Source organism: Rhincodon typus, chromosome 2 (genome assembly GCF_021869965.1).
Source record: "Rhincodon typus isolate 14 chromosome 2, sRhiTyp1.1, whole genome shotgun sequence".
In the NCBI taxonomy this organism is placed as follows: Eukaryota; Metazoa; Chordata; class Chondrichthyes; order Orectolobiformes; family Rhincodontidae; genus Rhincodon; species Rhincodon typus.
This window is the reverse complement of record NC_063333.1, coordinates 73,936,214-73,963,658: the sequence shown is the minus strand read 5'-3', so window position 1 is coordinate 73,963,658 and position 27,445 is coordinate 73,936,214. Positions and strand designations below refer to the sequence as shown.

The 27,445-nt window shown below is 40.8% G+C and overlaps 1 protein-coding gene across 11 annotated transcripts in view; it reads left to right on the top strand.

Annotated features, from left to right (window-relative positions):
* The window catches only part of ica1 (islet cell autoantigen 1), a 128,079-nt gene that overhangs the window by 32,996 nt on the left and 67,638 nt on the right, over positions 1–27,445 (top strand). For all 11 annotated transcript variants that reach the window (XM_048613777.1, XM_048613735.1, XM_048613771.1 and 8 more), the window contains 4 exons: positions 6,629–6,701; positions 14,495–14,618; positions 16,425–16,623; positions 26,613–26,738. In XM_048613777.1, the coding sequence (XP_048469734.1) occupies positions 6,629–6,701; positions 14,495–14,618; positions 16,425–16,623; positions 26,613–26,738 (522 nt within the window). The remainder of the gene's footprint in view (positions 1–6,628; positions 6,702–14,494; positions 14,619–16,424; positions 16,624–26,612; positions 26,739–27,445) is intronic.

Genomic DNA, 27,445 nt, shown 5'->3' with positions numbered 1-27,445 from the left:
AGGCCCGAAACGTCAGCCTCTCTGCTCCTATGATGCTGCTTGGCCTGCTGTGTTCATCCAGCCCTGCACCTTGTTGTCTTGGATTCTCCAGCATCTGCAGTTCCTACTATCTCTGATTAAGTTTTAATGGAGATGTAAGACGCAAACTTTTTTACCCAATCTTTTTGCACTGCCAGAGGAGGTGGCGGAGGTGGATACAATAGCAACGTTTAAGAGTCATCTTGACAGATATATGAATAGATAGAGAATATAGGTATACAGACTGCATAGAGGCAAAAGGCATTTCGTTTAGAAGCGCATTATGTGTCAGTGCAGAGCTGAAGGGCTTGTTCCTGTGCTTTGTTCCTTGTAATATCTCCAAGTTTGCAGATGATGCAAAGCTGTGGGGAGGGTGAACTGTGTGGAGGATGCAGAGATGCTCCAGTGTGATTTGGACAAGTTGAGTGAATGGGCAAATGTATGACAGATGAAGTATAATTTGGACAAATGTGAGGTTATCCACTTTAATAGCGAAAAGAGTCCGATAATATTTTAGATGATGAGAGGCAATGAGATCTTGGTGTCCCTGTATACTTGCTCACCGAACTGTCTTGTTTTTGTTCAGATGTTTCATCACTGTGCTAGGTGACATCAACAGTGGAGTCTCCAATGAAGCGACGTTATTCTACTCCGCTTGAAATTTATATTGTCCTTAATATTGGTACACTCAGACAATGAAGGCCATCAGTTTACCTAGGACAGGGTAACCATAGTAGCCCAAGCCAAACATAGACACGCACGGGAATTCCTAGAGGCATGTTTCTCCACCCATACTTAGATTAACAAACATATAGAATTGGACCCCATATACAAACTCATACAAATCAAAACCAGAAATGACGGTACTCGCCATAATGAACCGGACAGTATAAATTCCAAGCGGAATAGAATAACATCGCTTCATCGGAGACTCCACTGATGATGTCACCTAGCATGGTGACGCAACGTCTGAACAAATCAAGCCAGCTCGGAGATCAAGTCATCAATCTCATCTACAACCCGAGCTACTGATCTTTGCCAAAACTTTAAATGTCCCTGCATACGATTCACTGAAAGTAAGCATGCAGTGAAGAAGGCAAATAATATGTTGGCCTTCTTAACGAGGGGATTCAAGCACGAGAGTAGGGGCGTCTTGCTGAAATTATACAGAGCCTTGTGAAACAACACAAGGAGTATTGTTCACAGTTTTGGTGTCCTTACCTGAGGAAGGAGGTTTTGCTATGGAAGGAGTGCAACAAAGGTTTTCTAGACTGATAAAAGGTGTAGAGCTGGATGAACACAGCAGGCCAAGCAGCATCAGAGGAGCAGGAAGGCTGACGTTTCGGGCCTAGACCCTTCTTCAGAAATGGGGGAGGGGAAGGGGGTTCTGAAATAAATAAGGAGAGAGGGGGAGGTGGATAGAAAATGGATAGAGGAGAAGATAGGTGGAGAGGAGACAGACAGGTCAGAGAGGCGGGGATGGAGCCAGTAAAGGTGAGTGTAGTTGGGGAGGTAGGGAGGGGATAGGTCAGTCCAGGGAGGGCATACAGGTCAAGGGGGCGGGATGAGGTTGGTCGGTAGGAGGGGGGGGGGGGGCTTGAGGGGGGGGGAGGGGATAGGTGGGAGGAAGAACAGGTTAGGGAGGCGGGGACGAGCTGGGCTGGTTTTGGGATGCGGTAGGGGGAGGGGAGATTTTGAAGCTTGTGAAGTCCACATTGATACCATTGGGCTGCAGGGTTCCCAAGTGGAATATGAGTTGCTTTTCCTGCAACCTTCGGGTAGCATCGTTGTGGCACTGCAGGAGGCCCAGGATGGACATGTCGTCTGCGGAATGGGAGGGGGAGTTGAAATGGTTCGCGACTGGGAGGTGCAGTTGTTTAGTGCGAACCGAGCGTAGGTGTTCTGCAAAGCGGTCCCCAAGCCTCCGCTTGGTTTCCACGATGTAGAGGAGGCCACAACGGGAACAGCGGATGCAGTATACCACATTAGCAGATGTGCAGGTGAACATCTGCTTGATGTGGAAAGTCTTCTTGAGGCCTGGGATGGGGGTGAGGGGCGAGGTGTAGGGGCAGGTGTAGCACTTCCTGCGGTTGCAGGGAAAAGTGCCGGGTGAGGTGGGGCTGGAGGGGAGAGTGGAGCGGACAAGGGAGTCACGGAGAGAGTGGTCCCTCCGGAAAGCAGATAAGGGTGGGGAGGGAAAAAATGTCTTTGGTGGTGGGGTCGGATTGCAGATGGCGGAAGTGTCGGAGGATGATGTGTTGGATCCGGAGGTTGGTGGGGTGGTACGTGAGGATGAGGGGGATTCTGTTTTGGTTGTTATTGCGGGGAGGGGGTGTGAGGGATGAGTTGCAGGAAATGTGGGAGACACGGTTGAGGGCGTTCTCGACCACAGAGGGGGCAAGTTGCGGTCCTTGAAAAATGAGGACATCTGAGATGTACGGGAGTGGAATGCCTCATCCTGGGAGCAGATGCGGTGGAGGCGAAGGAATTGGGAATAGGGGATGGCATTTTTGCAGGAAGGTGGGTGGGAGGAACTGTATTCTAGGTGACTGTGGGAGTCAGTGGGCTTGAGATGGATATCGGTTTCTAGCTGGTTGCCGGAGATGGAGACAGAGAGGTCCAGGAAGGAGAGAGAGGTATTAGAGATGGTCCAGGTAAACTTAAGGTTGGGGTGGAAGGTGTTGGTGAAGTGGATGAACTGTTCGAGCTCCTTGTGGGAGCACGAGGCGGCGCCGATACAGTCATCAATGTAACGGAGGAAGAGGTGGGGTTTAGGGCCAGTGTAGGTACGGAAGAGGGATTGTTCCACATAACCTACAAAGAGGCAGGCATAGCTTGGGGCCATGCAGGTACCCATGGCCACCCCCTTTGTCTGTAGGAAGTGGGAGGAATTGAAAGAGAAGTTGTTGAGGGTGAGGACGAGTTCAGTTAAGCGGATGAGGGTGTCAGTGGAGGGGGACTGGTTGGGCCTGCGGGACAGGAAGAAGTGGAGGGCCTTTAGGCCATCTGTATGGGGAATGCAGGTGTATAGGGACTGGACATCCATGGTAAAGATGAGGTGTTGGGGACCGGGGAATTGGAAGTTCTGGAGGAGGTGGAGGGAGTGGGTGGTATCACGGACATAGGTGGGGAGTTCCTGGACCAAGGGGAAGAAAATGGTGTCCAGATAGGTGGAGATAAGTTCGGTGGGGCAGGAGCAGGGGGTGACAATGGGTCGACCAGGGCAGTCAGGTTTGTGGATTTTGGGATTTCTAGACTGATTCCTGGGCTGGCAGGACTAATGTATGAAGACAGACTGGAGGGGTTAAGACCATATTCACTGGAGTTTAGAAGAACGAGGTGAGGGGAATCTCATAGAAATCTCTAAAATTCTAACCGGTCGAGACAGGACAAATACAGAAAGGATGTTTCCAATGACTGGGGAGTCTAGAACCAGAGATCACAATCTTAAGGATTTGGGGTGGGCCATTTAGCACTGAGATGAGGAGAAATGTATTCTACCAGAGAGTGATGTGGCTGTGGAATTCTCTGTCATGGAAAGCAGTTCAGGCCAAAACATGGAGTGTTTTTATGAAGGAGCTAGATATAATTCTTGGGGCTAAAGGGATTAAAAGGTATGGGGAGAAATTTGGAACAGGATATTAAGTTGGATGATCAAATTGATTGGCAGGACAGGCTCAAAGGGCCAAATGGCCTACTCCTTCTATTTTCTATGTTTCTGTTACAGATGGCAGTTAAGAGTCAACAATGTTGCTATGGGTCTGGAGTTGCATGGTGGGCAAATGCAGCGGACACTTAAGGATGGCAGATTTCCATCCATAAAAGTCACCATTGTCCTGCCAGATCAGAGGGCTAGATGACTGGCACTGGTTTAACCTGAGGGTCACTGTGCTTCAGTCAAGGGGTGAGGTTGAGCAGGTGCTACCTTTTAATGGTAACCTCAACCCGTGCGGGAATGAACCCATGCTGTTGGCGGCACTCTACGTCACAAGCCAGCAAACTGACCCTCTCCATCTTTAAAGGACACAAGTGAACCAAAGATAGTAGGAACTGCAGATGCTGGAGAATCCAAGACAACAAGGTGCAGGGCTGGATGAACACAGCAGGCCAAGCAGCATCATAGGAGCAGAGAGGCTGACATTTCGGGCCTAGACCCTTCTTCAGAAAAGGGGGAGGGGAAGGGGGTTTTGAAATAAATAGGGAGAGAGTGGGAGGCGGATAGAAGAGGGATAGAGGAGAGGATAGGTGGAGAAGAAACAAACAGGTCGAAGAGGCGGGGATGGGGCCAGGGCCAGGAAAGGTGAGTGTAGGTAGGGAGTTAGGAAGGGGATAGGTCAGTCCAGGGAGGACGGACAGGTCAAGGGGGCGGGATGAGGTTGGTCGGTAGGAGATGGAGGTGCGGCTTGAGGTGGGAGGAGGGGATAGGTGGGAGGAAGAACAGGTTAGGGAGGCAGGGACGAGCTGGACTGGTTTTGGGATGCGGTGGGGGGAGGGGAGATTTTGAAACTTGTGAAATCCACATTGATACCATTGGGCTGCAGGGTTCCCAAGCGGAATATGAGTTGCTGTTCCTGCAACCTTCGGGTGGCATCGTTGTGGCACTGCAGGAGGCCCAGGATGGACATGTCGTCTGAGGAATGGGAGGATTTCACAACAATCAGTGATAGTTTGAGTCCTGGTGATCATGAAACTAGCTTCCAGTTAGCAACTCACCTGCTTCTGTGGTGGGATTTGAACCCATGTCCCAAGGACATTAACTTGGTCTTCTTGACTACTAATACAGGAACATTACCTATAGGCCACTATGTTTCTGATCCATTCTCCTTTCCAATAATACTGTTGTTAAGAGTTGTGGCCTCATTGCTGGAGAGCTCTTTGAAGCCTAGTTTTCAAGTCACCTGTTCTTCCCATGCTTGCTGTTACCACATGTCACATCTCAAATTATTCATACACTATTTCCCAAAACATTTACTGAAAGCAATCATATCTAATTTGCATCTGAATGAATCAAGGCCAACTGCTTGTACCGTCTCCCGAGAAACCTGGTTTCACACATTGGCCACTCCTCTGCAGAAATAACACTTTCACAGATCAGTTCTGTATTTTTCTCCCTATAATTTAACAGAGGCAGCTTCCTCTGTTCCCACTATTCCAGAAAAGGTGACATGAGGGGCATTTTTTTTTATTTGCACAGAGTGGTTTGTGTGTGGAATGAAGTGGATGTGGGTACAGTTACAACGTTTAAAAGACATTTAGATAAGTACATAAATAAGAAATGTTTGGAGGGATAGGAGCCAAGCGTAGGCAGGTGGGACTAGTTTAATTTGGGATTATTGTCAGCATGGACTAATTGGACTGAAGGGTCTGTTTCCTTACTGTATGACTGTATAATTCTATGTCTCATACTCAGAATCATATTGGACACAAAACATTAACTCTGTTTCCTTCTCCACAGTTGCTGCCAGACCTGCTGAGTTTCTTCAGTATTCTCTGTAATTGTTCCAGAAGCCAGGTTCACAGTACAAGAAGTGTTCAATACCATGCATATCCATAACTAATAGCAACAGCTGATATTCAGATCCGATCACATCCAGTGCATATAACAACATATTCACCAGCGTATGTAGATTACACTCGATATGTTGATCTCAGAAACCATAATAGGATTTAGCAAAGTCTTTGTAATAAATCTTTGGTAATTATAAAAGTTTGGGAGTAATGCTGTGAAGCAGAAATTGATATATGGCTTGGAAATTCTCCAACATGCTTCTATGTGAGTAAACTTGAATTCTATTCATGCTATTGATTGTACAAATGAGATAACCGAATATTTGATTTTGGAGTGTTTCTATAATCTTTCATTACATCTTCTGAACAGGTCAAAATGGTTTGTGGTTGTCCATTTTCACCCTCCAGCCCCAGCCTCAAATCTCATAGGGACATATTTGTTAAATGATTCTCTACCTTTTTTAAACTACCTTTTTTTATTTTTAAAAAAATAGCCATCTAGAATATGATTTCTACACAAGATGTACTGTTTTGATATACGATTTATTTCTGATGAGAAGTTGACACTTTCTCTTTCGACAGATGCTGGCAGACATGCTGAATATTTACAGCATTTTCTGTTTTATTTCATACTTCCAATATCTGCAATACTTTGCCATTCGCACAGTGTTTGGAAGGGAGTGGTGAGAAATTGCTGTAAATATTCAATAAATTAACCTTGAAGTTCATTCAATATTTCAATCACTTTTGGTCTTAAAAGGTTTGAAACAGGATTCCATCAGAGTCGGATTTAAAGCATTCAGCCAAGCAGAGAGTACACTAAGTGTAGTCCATTTAGGATGGGATTAATGACAAATATACATCACCTGATTTTGTCATTAATCTGTGGATAGTAAAGATGACCTGATTTTGATATTTGATTTAGCCAATATGGATATTTTGAAACTAATCATTTCCCCAGTGACCAGTCAGCAGTAGGCATCTTAATAGGAAATCTGTCACCTATCATCCACATCAAATTTTCTCATTAACCTCCGCTTAATATTATGCCCTCCTCATGTGCAATTATGTTAATCCTGCTTGTGTTGGGTGTTTTGTTTAGATATTCCATTCCATCCAGAGAACATGTATGGAACTTCTGAAGATCATTGAACAGTACCAGAAACGGATTTGTTGTATGCATTTAATTTATTGTTTGAATGAAATTTTGTGGAATGTGTTTAATAATTTGTTTAATTATGTTCCTATTAGTACTTTATCTTAAATTTTAGAATTGAATGTCACAGTTACAAAACATTGAATGTTGTTTTTAATTATTTATTTTGACAATGTAAGTAGTAATTTAGAAAGAAAATCTTGATAGAAACAAAAGATGGTCGAACAGTTTGAGTATGTTCATCTGTTCAATTAGATCATGGCTGATATGTAGCTCAGCTCCTATTACTTGGGCATATCTTTGTCTGATTTCAAAGTTTGGATTTGGTGATTTTTTTTTTTTTACCTTGACCCATTTCCTAAGATTTGTTGGCATTAACTGTACAGTATAGGCTCCCCATATAATCCCGACCAGCAAGAAACAAACCATCCACTCCAAGGGTGGGAAACAGTACAGGATTGCCATTAAAGAGGTGGTAGACCACTTCAAAGGGCAGAAGACTAGGGCTGAGATGGAGGCTTTCAAGAGTTGATGGATGGAAGGAGGTGATAATGGAGAAAGAGGAGTGTACTAATAATTTTCTCTTTGTCAGCCTGGGGCAACTGTGACCATTTTACACTCCATACTTAGTGCCTAATTAACTGCAGAAACCTGGGGGCTTTTATCACTGAATCACTCAGAATCAGACCAGCTGTGCATATATCCATCAAGTTAATGTAGAAAAATATTAAACACGGACCAGATGCCTGTTGAGAGTGAGTAATTTTAAATAAAAATAAAAGCAGTTGGTTTTCATTCTCGAAAGTCCTGCATATGAGAGAAGGGTTAGGAGGATGTAGTTTTAAGAAGCAAAGCAATTGAATGAGATCAAAAATCTATGATTTATAATTTTTTTTTACGTGATTGACTGAATGTCAGATGCTTGATTAGATTCTGGAGCCAACATCCAGTTTGTTCAATAGCAATTTTTATAGAAGTTCAGGCTTTGAATGAGCCTCGTGAAACTTTTGAAATCACGCTATTGGTGTTGGGAGGAATGGGAATAAATCTGCTTAATCTATCTCAACCGTTCCTTGGAGCTATCTTCACCATAACTTGGAACTAGCCTTGTGAGACCGAATTATAAAATTTTCTATGAGGTATGTGACAGTTTTGCTTTCTGACGCAGAACTTCAAATTATGTACTGAAAAGTCTTCCTCCGTTCTGAGTTCCAGCATGTACCATCAGGCAAAAAAATTCAAACAATGGCAAATTGAGCTAGGTCAGATTGGGATGTCCAGCCAATGCAGGCGAGTTGGGCCGAAGGGTCTGTTTCCCTGCTGTATGACTCTAGTTGTCAGGATGGCTGACGTTAAGGATGGTATCAAACTGAAAGAAAAGACACAATGCTGTGAAGATTAGTGATAGCCAAAAGGATTGGAGAAAATTTTAGAAACACCAGCAAAATGTGACTTCAAAAAATTAATAAAGAAAAAGAAATTGAAGTATGAAATAACACGAGCAAGAAATATGTCTATGAAATAAACACAGTAATAGCTTCCAAACGTATTTAAAAAGAAAGAGAATTGTAAAAATGAGCATTGATCCCTTGGAAGGTGAGACTAGAGAATAAATAATGGAAAATGTAGTAAAAACAGTGACTCTGATGGCCTAAAGGCCCTCTGCTTCTTCCTGTCCCGCAGGCCCGACCAGTCCCCCCTCCACTGACACCTTCATCTGCTTAGCCGAACTCGTCCTCACCCTCAACAACTTCTCTTTCAATTCCTCCCACTTCCTACAGACAAAGGGGGTGGCCATGGGTACCCGCATGGGCCCAAGCTACGCCTGCCTCTTTGTAGGATACGTGGAACAATCCCTCTTCCGTACCTACACTGGCCCTAAACCCCACCTCTTCCTCCGTTACATTGATGACTGTATCGGCGCCGCTTCGTGCTCCCACGAGGAGCTCGAACAGTTCATCCACTTCACCAACACCTTCCACCCCAACCTTAAGTTTACCTGGACCATCTCTAATACCTCTCTCCCCTTCCTGGACCTCTCTGTCTCCATATCGGGCAAGAAACCGATATTCATTTCAAGCCCACCGACTCCCAAAGCTACCTAGAGTACTCCTCCTCCCACCCAAGTTCCTGCAAAAATGCTATCCCCTATTCCCAATTCCTTCGCCTCCACTGCATCTGCTCCCAGGATGAGGCATTCCACTCCCGTACATCTCAGTTGTCCTCGTTTTTCAAGGACCGTAACATCCCCCCCTCAGTGGTCGAGAACGCCCTCAACTGTGTCTCCCACATTTCCCGCAACTCATCCCTCACACCCTGTCCACGCAATAAGAACCAAAAAAGAATCCCCCTCGTCCTCACATACCACCCCACCAACCTCCGGATCCAACGCATCATCCTCCGACACTTCCGCCATCTGCAATCTGACCCCACCACCAAAGACATCTTTCCCTCCCCACCCTTATCTGCTTTCCGGAGGGACCACTCTCTCCGTGATTCCCTTGTCCGCTCCACACTCCCCTCCAGCCCCACCACACCCAGCACTTTTCCCTGCAACCGCAGGAAGTGCTACACCTGCCCCCGTACCTCCTCCCTCACCCCCATCCCAGGCCCCAAGAAGACTTTCCACATCAAGCAGATGTTCACCTGCACATCTGCCAATGTGGTATACTGCATCCGCTGTACCCGGTGTGCCTTCCTCTACATCGGGGAAACCAAGCAGAGGCTCGGGGACCGCTTTGCAGAACACCTACGCTCGGTTCGCAATAAACAACTGCACCTCCCAGTCGCGAACCATTTCAACTCCCCCTCCCACTCCTCAGACGACATGTCCATCCTGGGCCTCCTGCAGTGCCACAACGATGCCACCCGAAGGTTGCAGGAACAGCAACTCATATTCCGCTTGGGAACCCTGCAGCCCAATGGTATCAATGTGGATTTCACAAGCTTCAAAATCTCCCCTCCCCCTACCGCATCCCAAAACCAGTCCAGCTCGTCCCCGCCTCCCTAACCTGTTCTTCCTCCCACCTATCCCCTCCCCCCACCTCAAGCCCCACCCCCATCTCCTACCGACTAACCTCATCCCGCCCCCTTGACCTGTCCGTCCTCCCTGGACTGACCTATCCCCTCCCCTAACTCCCCACCTACACTCACCTTTACTGGCTCCATCCCCGCCTCTTCGACCTGTTTGTTTCCTCTCCACCTATCCTCTCCTCTATCCATCTTCTATCCGCCTCCCACTCTCTCCCTATTTATTTCAGAACCCCCTTCCCCTCCCCCTTTTCTGATGAAGGGTCTAGGCTCGAAACGTCAGCCTTTCTGCTCCTTTGATGCTGCTTGGCCTGCTGTGTTCATCCAGCCCTGCACCTTGCTGACTCTGTATAAGTATTTTCTGTCTGTCTTCTACTGTGAAGACAGAAGCATACTGACCTTAGTGGAAAAGCATGTTGCAAAAGAGAGGGGGAAGAAGTTGAAACAATTGTGATCACTAAAAAGAAGTACTCAAAACTGAGAGACTAAAATCTCCTGGACCTGATAGTACTCACCCTCAACTCTGAAAAATGGTCTGTCTCCTAAGATTTGAAAGAACTGGCAGCAGAGATAATTGGTGCATTGTTTGTAAGCTTCCAAAGTTCCCAAGATTGTGGAAACCTACAGACATACAAATTGGGAGCAGGAGTAAGCCACTTGGCCCCTTGAACCTGCCTGTTATTCAACATGACTCCTTGTTCCCATTTGCCCTCAATAACCTTTCAGCCATTGTTTATCACAAATGTATTTACCTCTGCCTTCAAAATATTCAAAGTCCTTCCACAGACCGTTTGAGGAAAAGAATTCCAAAGACTCTTGACCATGTGAGAAAAATCTTCCTCTTTTCTGTCTTAAAATGGTTACCTCTTGTTTTTAGGAACATAGCAATGGGAATAGGCCATTCAGCCCCTCAAACCTTTCCACTATTCAGTAAGATCGTGGCTGATCTGTGGCCTGACTCCATATGTCTGCCTTGGGGACCAGGTTGCTTGATACCCTTGCATAATAAAAAAAAAGTCTATCTCTGATTTAAACTTAATAATTGAATTACCATTGACCTGCAATTTCAGGAAAAGAGTTAAAATCCTCCATTATTCTTTGCATGTAGTAGTGCTTTCTAACATGTCTCCTAAGTTTTAGACTGTGCCCCTGGTTCTAGAATTTTCAACCAGTGGAAATAGTTTATCTGGAAATAGTTTATCTTTATTTATCCTGTTAATATTCTGAAGACCTCGATTAGATCACACCAACTTTTTAAATCCTAGAGAGTAAAGGCATAATTTGTCTAATTTCTCTTCATAACTTAACCCCCTCAAGTCCAGTACTCTCCTTGTAAACCTGCATTGAACTCTCTCCAGGGTCTAAACATACTTCCTGAAGGATGGTGACCAGATGTGCTCACAGTACTCTATGTGGGGTCTAACTAGTGTTTTGTATAATGCAGCACAGTGCCTTCATCCTGATACTCCAGCCCTTTAGATGTAAAGGCCGGCATTCCATTAATTGCACTGACTGTTTTCCTGTACCTGTTTGTGGCATTTTAAGGAAAAATTGACCTGAACCCCCAAACCCTGTCGGAAATCCGGTGTATTAAACTTTGTGCCTTTTTTTTTAAAAAACCCTGATCTATCCTTTCTCAGTCTGAAGTGGACAACCTTACAGTTGCTTATGTTAAAATCTGTTTGCTGCAGCTTTGCCCATTCACCTGGTCTATCAATATTCTGTTATAGTTTTATGTTGTCATCAACGCTGTCTACAATGCTACCAACTTTGTTGTCAGTAAATTTGGATATTTGTCTTTTTATGGCATTATCCAAGTTGTCAATGAATAATTAAAGTCCAAAACAAACCTTGCAAGACACCACAGGTCACACCCTGCCAATTTGGGTGTTTAACCATTATTCCAAATCTCTGTTTCCTGCCAGTCAACTAATTTCCTATCCATGTCAGTAATACACCCTCACTTCAGTGGACTTCCAACTTATCCCACGCAAGCGACTGCTAGCTTTTATCAAAGGCCTTCTGGAAGTCCATACAAACAACATCCATTGACTTAACTCTGTCTATCAATTTTTGTCAACTCTTCAAAGAATCTCTGAGATTTGTGAGGCATGACCAGAATCCATGCTGATTCTCCCCTATTAACTGCAGTTTTTCGACATGATCAGTTACCCTATTTTTAATTATAGACTCCAACAATTTCCCCACCGCAGATGTTAGGCTAACTGATCTGTAATTCCCCGGTTTCCCTCTGTTACTCTTCTTAAAGTGCAGAGTGACATCAGCAAATTTTCAGTCCAGAGATACAACTCCTGAATCCAGCAACTCTGAAAGATTATGATTAGGGCATGGACAATGTTATACCTCCTTTAACATCTGTGGATGGAAAGCATCAGATCCTGGGAATTTGTCACTCTTCAGTTCCATTAATTTTTAATTTTAAGCTAATTTTATTCAGACTCTGAGCCTGATTCTATATTAATTTCTTTTGTACTTCCAGAAAGCTATCCTCCTTTTCTGCTGTAAATGCTGAAGCAAAATAATCATTCACCATATCTGCTATTTCCCCATGGTCATTGACAATATCCCTACTCTCAGCCTTCAGTGGGCCAATGGTACACTGAACCAACCACTTCCCCTTTTATGTAACTGTAAAATCTCAATTTTTTAGTGTCCATTGCAAGTTTCCTTTTATAATTCTTTCTAGCCACATTGTGGCCCTTTGTTGGTCTTTGTGTTCGTAATTTTAAATAACCACCCTTCGTTCTAGACTCTCCTAGAAGGGAAAACATCCTTTCCACATCATTCTGCTAAGACCCCTTGGGATCTTGTGTTTCGATCAAGTTGCCTTCTACTTTTCTAAACTCCAGAAGGCACAAGCCTAGCCTATTCAACCTTTCCTCATACAACTACCTGCCCATTTCCAGGCATTAGTCTTGTAAACCATCTTTTCTTTTAAACTGAACTGTATCTAATGCATTTCTATTTTGCCATAAATAAAGTGACCAATATTGTACATGGTAATCCAGGTGTGGCCCCACCAATGCTTGTATAACTGAAGCATAAACACCCTATATTTGTATTCAGTTCCTCTTGCAATAAAGAATAATATTCTATTAGCTTTCCTAATTATTTACTGTGCCTGCATTTCAGTCTTTTGTGATTCTTGTGCTAGGACATGCAGACCCTTCTACATCTCAAGCTATGTAATGTCTCACCATTTGAATTGTTTTTATTCTTTCTGCCAAATTGGGAGAAAAATCACATCACATTTTCCTACATAATATTCATTTGCCAGAGGTTTTCTCACTCAATCAAGGAAACTGTAGCTCAGTTGTTCTAACATTTGCCAGTTCAGAAAACGTGAGAATCGATTGTTCAGGAGGTACTGACAGGACAGTTAGAAAATCATTTAGAATCTTCCTGATATTGTGAAATGCAAGTCATGATTGACAAATTTATTTGCATTCTGTGAGGATGTATCAAGCAGGGTGGATAAAGGGAATCCGGAGAAGTGTGTTTGGATTTCCAAAAGGCATTTGATAAGGCATCACATAAAAAGTTACTGTGCAAGATTAGAGCTTGTGATGTTCCAGTGATGTTACTTGAATAGTGGAATGGCTAACTTACAGAAAAGAGTTTGATAAGTGATCAAATAGAAGAGTTGATGTGAATGAGTGCTGAGGCATCAGCTGTTCATAATCTATATTAATGACTAAAATGAAGGAACCAAGATAGTGAAATTTGCTGACAAAGTAGGAGAGAAAGTCGTGGGGCAAAATTGAATTGTCTACAAAGGAACATAGGTTTACTGAGTGAGCAAAAATGTGACAAAGTATAATGTGGGAAAATGTGAGGTTGTCAGCTCTGGCAGGAAGAATAGAATAGCAGAATATTATTTAAATGGAGAAAGAATGCTGCAGGGCAGATGTTCTAAGTATCCTTCTACATGAATTACAAGAGGTTAACATGTACTGGAAATATTTAGGAAGGCAAAGAGATTGTTGTCCTTTATTGCAAGGGGATGAAATTTAAAAGTAGGGAATCCTTTCTATAACTACACAGGTCATTAATGAGATCATGCCTGGTGTACTGTGTGCGGTTTCGGTCACTCTACATAAGAATGGATATATTTGTATTGGAAGCAATTCTGAGACAGTTTAGAAGAATGATCTTTATGAAGCAAATGTGATTCTGAAGGGACTTAATAGGGCACGCATGAATGTGAATATTGGAGTAGACGTAGGCCCCTCAAGCCTCTTCGACTATTTAGTATGATCCTGGCTGATATGATTATTTCACAATTACACAGAAAGAATGTTTTTCCTTGTGGGGAATCTAGACTGAGGGATACAGTCTAAAAACATGGTGTCTCCCATTCATGACCGAGATAGGAAATTCTGCCTCTCAGGATCATTGGTCTTTAAAAATCTCTACCCCAGAGAGCACTGGTGGCTGGGTTATTGTCCAACTCAGCCTTGACTATAATCTGATTTTTGATCTACAAGGGAGCCAAATGGTGTAGGAGATGGGCACAAACAGATCAGACATAATCTTATTGAATGATAGGGCAGGATCAAGAGCCACTTGCTCTGCTCCTATTTCTCTTATGGCTGATGCCTACATTGGGCACTAAGTGATAAAGCCAGCCTTATGGTACTCTATACCTGCTCTCAGCTAAGCTGAGGGAACTAATTTGGAATAATGGACAGAAAGGGAGAACAATGAAAAACGTAAGCTTTGAGCTGTTATAAAATGTTACACTTCGTTTTTCCTTTTCAGTTTTGTCTCAGGAAGAAAATGAATTGGGACGATTTCTCAGATCACAGGGTTCACAGGATAAAACCAGAGCTGGGAAAATGATGCAGGCATCTGGAAAAGCACTATGTTTCTCTTCGCAACAAAGGTACTGAAAGTATTTCAGGGAAATATACTGCAGTATATTTAGCATAAATATAGTAGTTTGGTAGTGCACTGGGTTCGTTACTAGTACGGTATACAATTGAGTAGTAGGAAATCAAATTTGTCTTTCTGACTTATTCATGTGCGTTTAATTCTCACTTTGGTCCAGCTATCCGAATGTTGTTCTGAAGTGACTCAATGTAAGTTGTTAATATTCAGCTCCTAGCGGATGCCTCTAGATCAGCAGTGTCAAAGACCTGAAAAAATTGTCTCACTTGTATTATCTCACTTGTCCACATCACTAACATAAAGTGGTTTTATGGAGAAATGGAAAAACATCATGTTAGAAGCTAGACATTTGCTTAGTCTAATAGCTGCACCCACATGGCTAAGACGAGTATTACTCTTTGATTTTGAAAAAGCTGATGAGTTTGTGTCCAAGGATTTGAACTTATTTACTTTGATTGTAATTCATGTCTTTCTTTCAGCATAAAGCACTAATTTACTAATGAAGCTACACCTTTGCTTTTGAATTACCACCTGTACCATGGTGTTTCTTTTTAGGATAGTTTACACGGTGACGTGTCTCAATAGCTAACGGCTCAAATCTGGTGCTGAGAAGCTGAATAAGAATAATATTAAGCAAAAATTGTCAGTTCCTTTTAAAGCTATTTGAGATCTTGATCTGCCACATGTAAATACAATCTTTCAATCAAGTTCCTCAAACCAATCTCAATAATTATTATTTAATTGAGAGTGAGAACTTGCATAGCATTATCTATTCTTGCTATCCATTTCTTCAGGCTGGTAAGGTTCATAGTAGTTCATGGGTTGATTAATTGAGCAGGTATAGCCACTTACCCTTATGACAGACCTCTAAATTTTACAAGGAAAGAAAGATGTTCATTCCATTTCATTTCCATGCTCATCTCCCTCACCTCAATTCATGTATAGTTGATAGTTGACTAGTGTAAGGCTTTGGGAGATGGAGATATGGGCTTTCTGAAGACTTCTGTTAGATATCTGGATAAATTTAACAGAGCCCTTCAAATTCACCTGTATGTACAATGTGAGTACCAGAAGGAAACAGGGTCATATGGGTGAGTACTTTGCACTAATTATACTTTATTATGGTATGATTAACAATTTTAAGTACCTATCTACATGTTGTGTTATTTTAGAATATATTATTTGCCAGCATAGAGTGGGGGTTAGCACTGATATAATTATAAATGTAACAAAGTTAATTAATGGGTGTCAGGATATTAGTGAAAATTTGTTTCTTCAATTTCCAGGTTTCCTATCATCATTCTGTCCTCTTGATTTAATTTTTATTTTAAACCTCCTTTTGTTATTTATTTAGCAGAGCTGTGTAACATTTGAAATCTGCTTTTGTTGCGCCGGCATTGATCAAATGTTGCTCTTGTTTCAACATCTGTTGTACTTTTTATGATGTTCTCATCCCCGTGTCTTCAAATATCCTTCCTTTTGCCTTTTTTTAAACAAACTTATTTGCACTTCTGCAATGTGCTGGATTTTCTTCCAAACTGTCTTTGTCTGTACCCTTCAGACTGTAATTTACTTATTGAGTATGGAGTTCTAACAATTGAGATGAGGGAATGGAATTTGGACATACAGTATGATTCCCAATTATTTTCTGACAAGTTGCTGTTTGTTCACAATAATTGATTTAATTTTGTAGCAATAACCGTAAAGGACAGAGAGGAGGAGATGAAATATAATGCTACTTCTCTTTTTCTTGTACTGAGGTAGAAGTGAAAGCATTGATTTGTTGTGGTTAATACTATAGGTTGGCACTTCGCAGTCCTTTATGTCGGCTGTACCAGGAGGTTGAAACTTTTAGGTACCGTGCCATTTCTGACACTTGGTTGACTGTGAACCGTATGGAACAGTCTCGCACAGAATATCGGGGAGCGTTGCTATGGATGAAAGATGTTTCTCAGGAATTGGATCCTGATATGTACAAGCATCTTGAAAAGTTTAGGAAGGTAAGAAGGATAAATTTTGACAGTCTTTTGTGACCACTTTTGGATAAGTTTTACAATTACAAATACTGGCAACAGAGGATACTTTGTATTGGTGCACAACTTGAAGCTTGAAATGCTCATTTTCAGAGTCAAAACACTTGACACCCCCCGCCCCCCTTTCCGAAAGTAGTGGAGTTGTGAATTGTTTTTTGTTTTTGTTGACGGCGTGACATGTTTCAAAGTTTTGAAACTTTGGAATCTTTAATTGTGTTCTTTCTGCTGACAGAAGTGTAAGAGTATATTTACTGATAGTAGAACATCTGGCATGTTGCATCGTTTTTTGTTACATTCAGGAATTTGTTAATATAAAATTATGGTATTTGGATGGTAAACTGTATGGCACAAAAATTATTAAACCTTATAACAGCATGTCATGCCACAAGTTACTTCCTTTAACTACGGACAGAAAACAATTTTTTTTAGCTCAATGTTGCTATTGCTAATTTGCATGGATTAACATTCTAGACAGGAACAGTGGTGCTACTAGCCAATCCTGATCCATGTGCTCATCATCTTCCTAAATCATCTTATCACAATTATTCTTAAATTATTCTTAAATGTTAACAATGCTCTCAGCCTCTTAAACATCTGTGTTTAAAAGCTCTTTCCTGATATCTGTCCAAAATATCTTGCATTTAACATGGAATCATGTCCCTTTATTCTATATCCCTCAACCACTGGTAGCAATTTGCTTATACCAGTCTTGTTAAAGGTTATCAAGTCCAGGAATATATCCATTCTGCAGTTTCATCACATGACCTTCGACCACTGACCACGAGAAGATCAGCCATGATCTTATTGAATGGCGGAGCAGGCTCGAAGGGCCAGACGGCCTACTCCTGCTCCTGCTCCTAGTTCTTATGTTCTTATGTTCAAATAACAATTTTTCCAACCTGTAATATTTTTATAACTATGAAATAGACAGGTTCACAACAGATTGACTAAAGCATGGGTCCAGTTTTGTTCTCAAAATAATGGTGAGCTACAGCACTCACCAGTATTTACATGGAAAACAGACAGCAACTCTGAGCGAATGCATAAGCACAGGTATATGTAGAAACCCAAAAGTTGCTGTCTGAGTTGCTCTTCCTAAAACTATGCAAAAAAATGGCATCTTGCCATCTAACTCCCACTCAAATACATTGAACATTAGCAGTTTCTGTACTTCTTTCATAGGTATGGACAAAACCCACCAAAAATATAAGTGTTTGTTCATTCTAGTGTTCTTAATGATGCAGTTAGTTGTTAATACTACGAAACAACCTCTCTAGCAAAATTCATTATCAGCAGCGGTGTGGTTGCATTCCTTCTGAGTTCAGTTGTTAGAGATTTAAGAATTATTTTTCTTTAACTTTTTTTCTTTATCTTTTCTCGATCTCTCTCTCTCTCTCTCTTTTATAATCCATTTTTTTGTTCCCTCTTTATTTTACATTCTGTCCTGACATTGAAAACGCTATTCTAACTGAGTTGCTAGCTCAAACTCTGTTTTGCTTATACTTCAATCTGGTTAATGCAATGCACAATTATTTGTCCTGTTAATACAGGTCCCAAGTGTCTGGCAGAGCGTGCTGTGCTTTTTGGATTGCTGACTGAGAGCACTTTGCTCCGTAAAAACTGAAATATACAAGTGAAACAAATGGTGTACACTATTCATTTCCTACATTTGAGCCGCTTTTGCCCCAAGGTTTTTTTTAAATGCACCCATGATTTTTCTTGTGGGTTGCTTCTACTACTGTCCTGGAGATACATCAATAATTGGCTAGTTGAAGTAATGCTCCATGGAGTCTAAAATTATTGGAGCTTGCTGATCTTCCTGCTTCAATGTTCACTGGATAATCTTAATTGCCTTCTGGATAAATGCTCAGAGCTGTACAGGAAGAGCATGGTAGTAGGAAGTCGCAGCAGTACACTCAGTACTATTCATTAATTATCGAAAGCTTTTGCAGAGTTCATTCTTGGATAAGTATCACCTCATTATACAATTGCTGAAGAGAATGAAATTGGTGCTTCAGTATTCCTTAAGATTTTTAATGAATACGTGTGCACATATGGGAATTGCAATTGAATTAATGTTCAGTAAATAAATTTTGAAAAAGTAATTGGTTTTCATGGCAATCACTTTAAAAAAAAGTGTCCCTAATCTGTTTAACTTACATTTTTAAGTTATGTATATCATCGTCTTATAAAGCTTACATAGAAAGAGGCCAGTCACTGCGATGTTATTTCTGATCCAAGTTCAAAACATTGTTAATCTTTATTATCAAGATGTAATTGTATTGTGCCAACCTTCTGTCTTGTAAGCTAATTTGTGTTGTGGTAGTCATTTTAGTCTGATGGAACCCCAATCTATTTGTTGCAGAGCAAGGTCATGGGCTGAGCATGTGTATTGTTCATTGGCCTCTGTTTTCTCTGGCTCACTACTTGACCAGCTGAATTATTTATTTCTGTTCACCTCTTGTAATGCCTTTACAAACAATCATCCTCCTTGCAACTGTTTTCTAGTTGTCAATGTCTGTCTTCATAGCTTGCTTACAGCTATCCTCATATTGGTATGAATAGATTTTTGTAAATCATGCTGTAACTGATCACATGACTGAAGAATCTGAGAGAGAAGACACTAGTCTAGAATGAACATGTTTTAAAAAGAAAAGCAATTTTAAACACCACGTTATGATCTGTATTTGATAAGGTACTTTGTACAGATGTAACTATAGGAGTGTTTCAGTGCATAGAGTTGAAAAGTCTTATTTGGAGATAAGGACCAAGCTGCCTCTTGGACAGTGCATGAGCTAGAGATGCTTGAGAGCAGTATCTCGATGTGCATGCAGCAATATTGTCTTAAAGCACAAGATAAAGCAGATTGAAGGTCTTTTCCCCAACTGCCAAAGCCAGAATCTGAAGTTAAACAGAATCCAAAAGGTACAAATGAAAATGGATAACTCAAGATAAGAAAGGACCTTTGGAAGACTTTGGCAATACAGCTGATGCTTGCACAAGACCTTGGAAAACTTTGATTATAGGGTTCAGAGCAGGAAGACGCTGGAGGGTAGGGTAAAAGGACGTTGGAGACTTTGAAATATAGCCGTGAATGAGTAATACACTGGAGAGAATGAAAACAGAATTGGAACACTTCAACCACAAAAACACATGTACTCACCGTGCAGAGCAAGAGCACAACAATCAGTGTTGAGGATCCTGAAGATCTGAAACAAACAAGACTGCTGGAGAAACTCTGAAGGTCTGGCAGCATCTGTGGAGAGAAACAGTTAATGATTCAAGTCTGACACTTTGACTTTTTTTCAAAACTGCAATTCAGAACTCAGAACTTGAGGTGGGCAGTACCTGAGCAGTGGGATATGATGTTCCCTCCCACCATCAGTAATAACCTATTAAGTTTGGTCTCTACAGCAATCGATTTGTAACTGCTGCCCCTGTGTTTTGTTGATGCTGTGCAGAAAAGCTGGTGTGCCCTACCTAGGGCAAAATTTGTGACCTCCTGGCAGCCCGGAGATAAAAGACTGCCCCCCCCCCCCCCCCCCCTCAACTTGACCGTTGGATCTCCCTGGTTCAGTCCAATAGAATGGAAAACAAAATGTTTGTCTTGGTTACAAAAGTTGCAGGAAACATTATATATTTTAGATTTTACAGTATGCATGCATACCTATGGGACAAATTTCTATTAAATTCTTCCGAAGCTTTAGCCTGTAGCCACAAGGGACTCAGTTCCAAGGAGGAACAGCTGAGAACTCACTAATGGAGGGGAACTTTGTACTAATGGGGAGAGATTAACATATTTGGCTTTCACAGATTTCTGCTGGTCAACAGTGTGGGTTGGATTGTGAAGCAAACTATCACACGACCAGAAATCATGCTAACTTGCTCCACCACCCACTATACACATCAAATCAACATTTTTGGAAATGATATGGATTTATATTTATAATGTGTAAATGAACAATATTTGTGGTACAAACTGTTGTCATTGTGGATTTTGTTGTCCCTGTGATGTTGGTTCAAAAGATATTTCTTTTTCTCTTTAATAATCATGATTTTACTTTTTGGCATGGTTGAAATTAATTTTCTATTTGGCGGAGTAGCTCAGTTAGTGTTCCAAAACATGTTTAAAATTGTTTTTCTAAATTTTCAACTTCAGTGGTTCATTGGCACTATAGAAATATTATTTAATATTAGTAGTTTTGAAAATATTAAGGTAAAATATGCAGATCTGTAAATTAGTATGTTAGGGATCATAAAATTTAAATATTAAAACTATACAAGTGGAATACCAATTAGAAATTTGGAATGATTAATGATATAATTGCACTGTTGGGATATTTTAGGTTGCAGATATTCATAATTCTCAATTATAATCCGGGTTTAATTGATAAGCAAATGATTATTATTTTGTTGGCCCTTCATGAGATGTTGGCACTGCTGGTTAAGCAGTTATTGCCCATGCCTAATTGCTCTGGAGAAAGTGTTGGTGAGCCATCTTACTGAACTGCTGAAATCCATGGAGTGTAAGCATGCCACAATACTGTTAGGGAAGTTAATTCCTGGACTTGCACCAAACCAAAGTAAGAAGTAGCAATATTGTCCTAAGGCAGCATGGTGTGTGGCTTGGAAAGAACTTGCAGTGAACTTTCATGGTATTACCATGAATTTACTGCCTTTATCCTTCTCAACTGTAGAGATTATGGGTTTGGAAGATGCTGTCAAAGGAAACTTAAATGAGTTCCTCTGTGCATTTTGTACATGGTACATGCTGCTACCTATGTGTTGGTGGAGGGTGTCAGTGTTGAAGATGATGGATAGAGTGCTTTTTGTTTTGGTATCAAGTTTATTGAGCATCATTGGAGCTGCATTTGTGATTATCGATTAAAATTTTATTGTTTTAATGCACACAAGTGATTTGAACAGAACTTAAAAGATGAGCTTCTGCACAAATTTGGAACCTATATTTCACATGCAACTTTGGAGTTTGTGTTATTCAGTTCCTGCAATCTTGCATGAGAATGTTTGTTTGTTTTTTTTAAATTAAGTCACCTGACTCTTTTAAACTCCAGAGGTAACAGGCCTAGCCTGTCCAGGCTTTTATCATAAGGCAATCTGCTCATTCCAAGTATTGGTCTGGCAAACCTTCTCTGAACTGCTTCCAATGCATTAACATCTTTATATGAACGGTGATCGGTACAGTATAGTGTACTCCAGATGCAATCTCACCTTTGTCCTATATAACTGAAACCTAACCTACCTCTTGCATTCAACTCTTCTTACAATAAAACATAGCATCTTATTAGCTTTCCAGATTACCTGCTGTATCTGCATGTTAAGCTTTTGCAATTCATGTATTAGGACACCCAAATCTCTTTACATGTCAGCTCTGTAACCTCTCACCATTTTAGATAATATGCTTATTTTTTTATTCTTCTGCCAAAATGGACAATTTCACATTTTCTTGCATTGTACTCCATTTGCCAGATCTTTGTCCATTTACTTAAATAGTCTACAAATGGCTATAGATAGGGGAAGCCCTCTTCATAACTTCGCTTCCTACCTACCTTTGTGTCATCAATAAATTTAACAACCATACTTTCAGTTCCTTTGTCCAAATTTTTGTATAAACTGTAAAGAATCGAGGCCCAGCACTGACCCCTGTGGCATGCCACCCATGATTTTCTGCCAGCCTGAAAAAGACTTATTTATTCCTAAGAGATAGTAAGAACTGCCGATGCTAGAGTGGAGCTGGAGGAACACAGCAGGCCCGGCAGCATCAGAGGAGCGGGAAAGCTGACGTCTCGGGTCGGGACCCTTCTTCAGAAATGGGGGTGGAAGGGAGCTCTGAAATAAATAGAGAGAGGAGGGGTGGGGCTGGGGAAGGTAGGTGGGATGATGATAGGTGAGTGCAGCTAGGCAGTGGTGGGTATTAGTCAGTGAGGTGGGAGGGGCAGATAGAGAGAAGACTGACAGGTTGTGTCAGGTCAAGGAGGGAGGGTTGGCCATGGGTTGGGGCTGGGGGTGGGGAGATTTTGAGACTAGTGAAATCCACATTGAGACCGCTGGGTTGTAGGCTCCCAAGGCTGGGTTCGCCTTGGGAGCCTACAACCCAGCTGCTACTACTTCCCTTGTAAAGAAGAGATTTTTCTTCAAAGTTAGAAGGAAACTCTAATATTTTCACTGTAAACTCACAGGCTTTCCTCTCTATTTATACCCATGCCGCAGACCTCTGTATGAAGGGATCATTGACTTGTATAAGGTACAGACTGGAAGAGAGAAGTGACTTCTTAATGCATCTGCTATTCGTTTTCACTTGGGACAGCAGCAATCGATTTGCATGCTAGAGTAATCCAATTTGTTTATTTATTCCATGGCAGTTTAATCACCTACGCCAGAATTGAATGTTAGGGTATGATTTACTTTCCATGACATTGAGGACAAATTTACAGCTGTACTTTGTAAAGCTTTGCTTAGAAAAGACCAGTTGTTCCTTTAATAGCTTTACTTGAAAGAGCTGAAAGGCCTCAACATTTCAGGGAACATACTCTATCCATTGTCTGGAGGAATGACTGGAACAGGTGAGAAGTATTTATACAATAGAGTATGGTAAGTTGAACAGGATTTTATTGCTGATCAGTCAAGCTATTGTGTTTGCTTTTGCCTTATCTTCAAATCTGCTTTATATATTGACTGAACTAAAACAATAAGATTTTTCAAGATTGAATAGTTTGGGAATGAATAAATTATTTGAAATAACTTGTCTGTACAAGTTTTGTTTTCCCATTCAAAAAAAAAAGTTCTTCACTATTGTGCATAGATTGTAAATATATTTTTTTCGAAACAAACAAACATTTTGTCAAACTGTGAGAAAAGGCTTGCCCAAGTGGATACTTTCTATGGTCATCTCCATTAACAGTGGAAAATTAGACAGCAACTTGACTAATTTCATCTAAAGAAAGCTTAACAAGTTTCTCATTTCATTCTTCTCTCATTTCCCTTATTCCTAATAAAACTAGGAATCTAATAAAATCTAATATCTAATAAAATGCTAGACTGTTAACCGAGAGACCCAGATAATATTCTGGGGACTTGCGTTCAAATCCCACCACAGCAGAGAGAGGAATTTGAATGCAATAAATATTTGGAACTATGAGTCTAATGATGACCATGAACCCATTGCCGATTGTTGGAAAAGCCCATCTGGTTCATTAATGTCCTTTAGTGAAGGAAACTGCCATCCTTACCTGGTCTGACCTACATGTGACTCTAGATCCACAGCAATATGGTTGATTCTTAACTGCCCTTGGGCAAGTAGGGATGGGCAATAAATGCTGCCTGGCCAGTGATATTCTCATTTCATGAATGAATAAGGAAAAGAAATGCCAACATTTCATGATGGCATTAGGATTGATACCCAACCATGGTGGCTCAGTGGCTAGTACTACTGCCGCACTGTGCCAGGGACCCGAGTTCGATTCCAGCCTCGGGCAGCTGTCTGTGTGGATTTTGCAACTTTTCTCCAAATCTGTACAGGTTTCTTCCGGGTGCTTTGGTTTTCTCCCACAGTCCAAAGATGTACAGTTTAGGTGGATTGTCCATGCTAAATTGTCCATAGTGTCCAGGACATGTAGGTAAGGTGGATTAACCATGGGAAATGCAGGGTTATGGAATAGGGTGGGGAATGGGTCTGGGTGCAATGCTCATTGAAGGATTGATGTGGACTCCATGGGCTGAATGGCCTGCTTCTACACTTCTATGGAACATTTAACTGACTTTAATACCAACCTATAACCCTGGTTATAGAACTGCTTGAATTATGTGGCCACGGTGTAACCCTGTATCCACTGATAGAATAAAAAAGGTAGATATGTATTATTATGACTGGTACATTACATCTCCTAGGGATAATGTATCAATTCTGTAGTGTCAGTAGAATGTATAAGCAATCAAACTTATAGGCTTTGGTGGCAAACAAACAAGAAAATCAGATTTCTTGCATCACTATTTTCTGCTATATTTGATCCTAGACAAATTAATTCTAAGATTTGTTTACAGCTGTATATCTCAAACAAATATAACCCAGTGGGATTATTTAGAAAAAGGCAGAAAGCGGGTCTGTTGGAATGTGCACAGAGACTATTTAATTAGTAGAAAATACCTAAAATAATGAGTTAGAAGACCCACGAAATACGATTTAGCTTAATACTTGTTCAAATTGAAACAACTAGGTATTATACCTGATGTGTTGATGATTAACAACTCGAAGAACCATTAAACTCTGACTTCACCCAGCACACTTTACTCACCAATTTGAATTTTATTGCCTTGATCCTTTTTACTTGACTATCAAATCCTGCCATGGCAGATAGTAGAATTTGCATTCAATAAATATCTGGAGTTAGAAGTCAAATGGTGACTGTTGAAATTGCTGATTGTTGGAATAACCCATCTGGTTCACTAATGTCCTTTTAGGGAAAGAAACTGCTGTCTCTACCTGGTCTGGACTACATGTGACTCCAGACCCACAGCAACTCGGTTGACTGTCAACTGCCCTCCGGGTAACTAGGGATGAGCAATACAAGCTGGCCTGGCCAGTGATGCCCACATCCTGTGAGTGAATTTAAAAGAATACATAAGACCATGGGAGCAGAAAGAGGTCATTGAGCCCATTTGAGTCTGTTCCAACATTCGCTGAGATCATAGCTGATCTGATCATTCTCGATTCCACTTCCCTGGCATTTTCACATGATGCATGCTGCCTTATATCTTTTTGAGTGCCACCTTGCTTTCTGTACTAAAACTTTATTACTAAACCTGAAATTTGCAACATTTTACTAGAAACAATTAAACGTAATATTTTCTTTAAAGCTTTTCCAACCATATTTTCCACTGGATGCCTGTGCCCACATGAGAAGCCCACATGAACTTTCCATTTATGCTTTCCTAGACATGTCAGTGTTAAATCTGTGAACCAAAATGAACAGGTTACTGTTCCAAAAGTGCATTTAAATGTAAAAGAGCTAGAAATTTTTGTGATTCTCAACAAAATTGATCATTTACAGAGTCCAACAGTCTTTAGTTGATGCTGTGATTGCAACAGTTTTCATTAAGACAAGGATTTGAGTGCAATTATGCTTATGATCTCTCTATTTTTCATCTCCTTTCCATTTAGAACTGATGGAATCATACATTATAGCCATCTTAATATGTGTATTGTTTAAGGGATCAAAAGAACCTGAAGGTTAATTCTAGAGCAGAATTATTCCATGTATGCTCTTTCATTCCTTGTGCATAGCTTTTTATGTGCTCTTATTGATTGATTGATTCCTGAACTCTGCAAACATCCAAATAATAGTGATATTAGCAAAGTGTAAATCATTGCAGATGCTATTAATCTAAAATAAAAATGAAAAGCACTGGAGAGATTCAGTGGGTCCTGAGTGAGTGACATTTCAGGTATACACTGTTGCTCTATTGTTAAATGGACTGTGATGCAGAATAGGTCATAAAGGAAGGACATTAAATAAGTTTTTTTTGCCTTCTGCTACATAGACATTAATCTGTTGTACAATCAATCTTTATTATGAGCTTGTGAGAATCAGTTTTGAACTCTTGCCAAGGATAATTATTTTTAAAAGATTTGACTAGTTATAAATTTGCTAATTGCAGTTTCCAATGGGAGCAGGGAAGATATTGCTTGTACTAATGCAACTTTGTAGGTTGAATATCTGCTTCCAGTATTCAGAAACAGCCGTGTAGGTTTTATAGCTGATTGCTTGTGAACAGAAATTACATTTTGCAACAAAATATCCCTGATAAAATCTACTTAATTGCTCTTAAGTAGTAATTTAATCATGCAGTGAAATATTTTGATTTTCACTTTGTACTTGTGCTTCTCACTGCGAAAATTGTGTTCAGTCACACATAATTAGGTGATTTCTTCATCATTTAAGGTCCAGGGCCAAGTTCGTCATGCAAAGATTCACTTTGACAAGCTAAAGAATGATGTGTGCCAGAAAGTGGACCTTCTAGGAGCAAGCCGATGCAATCTTCTTTCTCATATTTTAGCAACATATCAGGTAAATAAAAGCATTTAGAACTTTTTAATATGATCCTGCTTTGTTACTATGAGTTGACTTGTCTGGTTTGCTAATAATAGTTATAAACAAAGCAAATGTAAAATAAGAGTAAGTTTGAAAGGAAAAATGACGTAGTGAGATAAACAAATAGTCCTATTTTTACCCTCCTTCTGTACTTTGTCAGACAGCAGCCACGTTTGGAAAGATAAATTATACTGCACTTGATTCAGGATCATGCTGCTATTAATTCAAAACTGATCTGTTTCACTGAAGTCAGACTGAACTAATTGAATAAATTTAGTTCCATGACCTATGGGTACTTAAAATGGATGTTGGCATGCTGACTCAAAGTCCATGTGTGCCTGACAATGCAAAGTAAGTATTGAAACTGAAAAGTTAAATTTGTTCAGTAAGTGCTTCTTTAATATAATAAATTCTTGACCATGCAATATTCAAACAGTTCACTGACTCCCTGTTGTACATCTCATCTGTATCTGAATTATACTGCCAAATAGCTTGAATTGGCCACTTTACCTAACTTAATAGCCTATTAAGTCAGAATGCTGACCAGTTTGATGTTTATATGTTCATTTTTGCATTGTCCATGATTTCTTCTAATTCAGTGCACTTAGCAGGCAGTCTGTAAGTCCCAAAATCTGCTTTCGGTGGGATATAACTTCAATATTTACCAAGAGTTGGGGATGCAG